At 32.1% G+C, this 5540-nt stretch overlaps 1 protein-coding gene across 1 annotated transcript in view; it reads left to right on the plus strand.

Moving 5' to 3' along the window:
* Positions 1-17: 17 nt before the first annotated feature.
* Positions 18-5540, plus strand: part of LOC111820056 (centlein-like) — a 68849-nt gene continuing 63326 nt past the window's right edge. The window contains exons 1-3 of the mRNA XM_023728565.1: positions 18-72; positions 1005-1178; positions 3007-3132. Coding sequence (XP_023584333.1) covers positions 1044-1178; positions 3007-3132 — 261 coding nt within the window. The 5' untranslated portion in view covers positions 18-72; positions 1005-1043. The remainder of the gene's footprint in view (positions 73-1004; positions 1179-3006; positions 3133-5540) is intronic.

A 5540-nucleotide genomic window follows, 5' to 3' on the forward strand; every position in this document is an offset into this window, starting at 1 on the left:
AAGGAAAAAAACAAGTAATCAAAACTGGAAACGAGATATTTCTCATAATTGGTCCAGAAAAGTTAAACACGTGTAAGTTTCTCATCATTCTTAGCGATATCATTTAGGAATAAAGGGGCTCTCCACAACTTCATATGAAAATATTTTCAGGGCTACTGGATCTCTATTGTTATACTAGAATCAAAAGATTTGACTTTTTTGCCAGTAAATTGAAAAAAAAAACTGTTTTAACTATGATTCATATTTTTTAATTTGTAAATAGAGGGGTGAATTTGACAACAGCATATATGCATGGGTTTTAATGGTCTCAGTTTTAATAGTAGTGCAGTTTTGCACGATGTTAATTGCCACAAGTCAAAATCAACTCAGTGGCAACTAACGCCAGCTACAACCATTGTCACAAACAAGTTTTCTTCTACAAACTTAATTTTCCTGTGATTCCTGTTGATAAAATGTGGGACTTACTATTAGTTTTTTATTTGACACAGGAAGAAATTTCAAAAGAGAGTGTTGTGAACGGTATTGACTTTTAAAAATACCAGTTCTTTGAGTTGTTATTATTAAATTATGGTACATTAAAAGCTAAGTAGACCTATAGTGCTATTGGTTTACTTTTCTTAAGTTCATATTCTATCATATTGAATGACTCTTGATCAGATTGATTATTTCATGGGGATATATATATGTGTATAATTGTAAATTTGAAATAATTGTAGATGAGTTTTATGTATCATGCAAACATACTTTAATTTTTTTCTCCTGCAAATTTATATGGCAATGTTCTATATGGAAATATACTCTTGGTTATTATAGTGAAAAATGTCACTCTATTAGAATAAGAGAAGTTTAGCTGTTGCTGGTTTACAGTTTATTGTTAAAATGGGATTTTCTTTCTTTGAATACTTACGATTTATATGATGTAATGTTATATATGCATATTTTTATGTATATGTAAATTATATAAGATACAAACACATATATATTTATATACCCTTTTTTTATAGGTGTCTCAAAGGCCATCTTTATCGAGCTTAGAAACCTTAATGGTGTCACAGAAATCTGAAATTGAGTATTTACAGGAGAAACTGAAAATAGCAAACGAAAAGCTCTCAGAAAACAGATTTACCAACAAAGGTTTTTCAGGAGGCATTGTAGCAAATGCTGAAGGAAAACATAAGGTAGAGACATTTTTTCATTTTGTGAATTTGTCAGAAGGAGGCTGGCAAGGCAAGAGATGGGGAAAGTTAAACAACAAAAAAGCAACATTTACTTCTGTGCTTATAATTCTGGAAGCTTTTTAAAAAGCATTACGTGCCAAATGCTTGATGAAATAACTGTTGGGCGTACAAAGCTTTTACTTGTAAAGACTGAGTAATATCTTCCTAATTTAATTAATTATATTATTAGTAGCAATATACCTATTGTGCCAGTAAACTACTCTGCTTATATAAAAATACTTTGGTAAGTTTCCCTCATTTATCTGATAAATTAATCTTTCTGATAAAATTCACTTTAAAATGATATTAGTCATTAACTCAATTTTTTAAATTTTAATTAGAAGCAAAATATGTCCTAATGTTCTCTATTTTGTTTAGATATAACATTTACAATAATATGGAATATAAAAAGTAAGTGGATTTTAACATTAATTTGTGCACTTACAATAAAATTTCATAGATTTTAAGGGATAGCAATAGAGAATACTAAGCAAATTTTGTGTAACATGTTTCCCATGTATTAACATTGTCATAGCTTTTCCTTTTGTAATATTCATTACATATTTGTATTATGCTGCAAAAGATTCTACAGAAGGTTGACTAATATAAAAATTGCATATCACATTGTAAGTATGTTATTTCTAGATAAACTGGAATAACATTTCCCTAAAAGTAAGGAATTTTAGACATATTTTTCTCACAACTAGTCATATCAGCAGTAGAAGAATAATGCTTTTTAAAGTAAAAAACCGTATTTTAAAGATAATTGTTTTAAGTTTTTGCCACTTTTTCCTATGAATAGAACAAACTGTCTTAATAGAAGAAGCATTTAAAATTAGACCCAGGTTTCTGTGGTACTTTTATTTACTCCCTCTAATATTAGTTTTCAGAGGAAAGAGACTTTTTTTCCCCTTTTAAAAAACCGTAAGTATATTATTAGTTTCTTGCCATTTTGGAGTAGTTTCACAAACATTGAGCTTTGTCTAGATAAAAGAAAACATTGCTAAAATTGACATACAATATTATAGGGCCTTGTTTTATTACCTGCTGTATTGCTGAAGTTTAAAAATACAGTGCTTTGATGGTTCATTGCTTTTAATAAAAGTCAAGAAAATGAGAGGGAATATTTTGAACAAAATTTTTAGTTCCTTTTTGTAAGGACATGCAGTAAGTATGAGCAATATGTTGCCTAGCTTAATAGTTGCTTTCACATATTCCTTCTCCAGATTGGTATATGAAGCTGTACATAATATAAACACACATTCTTGTCTCTAGTTAGCCACATTATAGTTAATGACCATATGGTTATTATGGTATAAGATCTACTGTCTGTTGTATTTATATTCCTCAAGCATATTGTTCCTTCAACTTCACAGTGTGTTAAACTGTTTCAAAGGGAAAAAAAATCCTTTCCCTCTTGCTTCTGGTTGTCCTATCAAGTGTAACCTTGGACCCTTATAGAGCAATTAGACCAGCCTCTATCCCCTCCTTTGTAATGAGGTTTCTTGCATTTCTGAGTCTATAACCCTTTAGTCTTCCCTAATGGGACATCATTATTCTGAAAGAAACAATGTAAATGTAAATGAATATTCTCATTAACGAGTCACAGAGAAACCTTTAGCGGTAGCACTGTGGTAATTCCGCTTGTTATTTCTCTGGTATTCCAGGCAGGATTTTTTTTTTTAATAATTCATTATTAGTATTCAGAATTACTTGTTCTTTAGTTTTGCATGTCTTTCATAATCCAGTGTTCCGACTAGTTCAACTATGTCCTTGTTTTATTCTCGAGGAACCACCTGTGAAACGTTCAAGGTCTTTGTCACCAAAGAGCTCTTTCACAGACTCAGAGTTGCTAAGGAAGCTGAGGAAAGCTGAAAGAAAGATTGAAAACTTAGAGAAGACCCTACAACTAAAGGTGAATATTAAAACATTAATTTAGCAGTAACCTTGCAAAGATAAAGATTTACCAAAGTAAACATGCATTCACAAATTACTGTTGATCATTTATTGTCAGTGAACTGAATTGCCAGTATAAAGGTGTCTAATCAGTTGGTCTTGTTTTTAAGATTTCTGAGGAGCATAAAGTGATAAAAAAAAAATTTGCTACATGAAAACAAAGTGCTTATTCAATACTTGAAAATTATTTAGAAATAGTTTGGCCTAAAATTGGGAGTACATTTTTTATAATTTTTCTGAGATTCCCCCCAACCCCCTCAAAAAAAAAAGACTTAGAGTAAGTAGAAAGAGAATTTCTTGTGGTTCTTTATATGTGATAAAGACATAAAAATAAAAGTTAAAAACTATATTAAACTAGTTCAGGTAATTTATAATTATCCTTTATAGATATAATACATAACCAAAATGCAAAAATATATATAATGCTTTTCTATTTCAATTGACTATGTCTCAGAACACATAACATGTGAATCAGCACTCTACCATTATTCTAGAAGCATATCCTCTACCAGCCCATTTTTGAGAGCATGTACTTCCTGAGTCATACTGTGTGGATTCTCTTTCTCAGAGGGAATTGTTCAGCATATGGAACCAATTTTATGACTATATTGAGGGTTTTAATTTTTTCCTGACTTTAATATGGCTAAATTTTTCATTCACTGCTATCTGAAGCCCTGTACTGTTTGAAGTTCAGTCATATAATTGAATGTTAAGTAGTTATGTGACATTCCACAAGCCCAACACTTTACATGTGTTTGGAATACAGTACATTTAAAGTTTATACTCTTTCCCACATTATATAGATTACTCTTAAGTATAAAAATATTTGATTTAGGTTATGCGTGTTCTAGAACAAAATATGGTTTAGATCATAGTTAACCATAAGCTACAATTAGTTTTATCTGCATTTTCACTGAACATGGGGTTAATTCATGCTTATTCTGAGTTAAACTGTTATTTCTAAAATATAAGAAAGTTATCATCTATTGTTTCTACCAAAAATCTAATGACCAGATGGTCAAAGGTTACTTGCATTTAACCTACTTGAAATTTGTAAGGAATTTAAATACATATCTGAGTTTTTCCACTCATTTATTTGTTTACTCAGTAACAATTTACTGTGCATTATAATTAGCCAGGCATTGTGCTTATCACTTGCTGTATAATAGGCGACAAGGCTTGTTTCTATTCTTCAAGACCCTTTCTCTAGTTAAGAAGATCTGGAGAAGTTACAATCCAAGGAGCCCTAGTTGTGCAGTGGTAAAGTGCTAGGCTGCTAACTGAAAGATGGGTGGTTTCAACCCACCCTGTGGCTTCACGGGAGAAAAGACCTGTTGATATGCTGCCATAAAGAAAACAGCCCAGGAAACCTAACAACAGTTAGAATCCAGTGTATTAAATGTTAAAATGGGGATTGTTGTCATGTGCCGTTAATTCTATTCTGACTCACAGTGACCCTGTATGATGGAGTAGAACTGCTCCACAGGGTTTCCTAGGCTGTAATCTTCATGGAAACAGATCACCAGGTCCAAGCCACTGATGAGTTCTCCCGCAGAGCTACTGGTGAGTTTGAACAGCCAACCTTTCAGTTAGCAGATGACTGTTTAACCATCGCGACACCAGGGATCCTTAAAAAATGGGGTAAGCACAGGATTATGGACATGTTTAGGAGGCCAGTCTATTGTCTTTCTCCTTTTCCATAGTTCTTGGAATTTGCATACCAAGGCTTCTGTCCCATTCAAAAGCAGAGAATCATCAGCCATTTGCTATCAGAGACCTGTGTCTTTAACAGTCCCTTATTTTTCATAGAAGGAGTAGAACCATTCGAAAGATATGTTTAGATCTGTTCTCTTCTACCTCCTTAATTTCTTGATTCAAAAAGAGTCTTGTAAGGATCGTACTAATTCTTTCCCTTACTCTTTGTTTCCTAACAACATCTTTAGGGGGTAAGGCCCTAAATTTATTTTCAGTGTAAAATTGTTTTTACGCAAAATTTCTTTTCCATTTATAGTTTTTCTGTATTCGTATTTCAGATCAACTGGTGATAATCATGACTTTCAAATATACGTTTTAATAAACATATTTGCAAGATGAGGAAAAACTGGGAGCAAATTTTTTCTCCTTGCATTTTATCATTTAGTAGGAAAGTATTTCTTATTTTAAAAGAGCAAGGTGATTGAATGCAAAACCTACTATGACCAAGAACATTTAACGAAAGAAGTAGGTAAACAAAACCTTACAGCAAAGCAGTCCCAAGGGGAATGATTAGGCCTATGGTACTTTTTATTTTATTGTTGTTGTTGTTAAGTGCCATCAAGTCGCTTTCAACTCACAGCAACCCTGTATACAACAGAATGAAGCACTGCC

The sequence above is a fragment of the Trichechus manatus genome, unplaced genomic scaffold, assembly GCF_000243295.1.
Source record: "Trichechus manatus latirostris isolate Lorelei unplaced genomic scaffold, TriManLat1.0 scaffold00025, whole genome shotgun sequence".
Classification (NCBI taxonomy): Eukaryota; Metazoa; Chordata; class Mammalia; order Sirenia; family Trichechidae; genus Trichechus; species Trichechus manatus.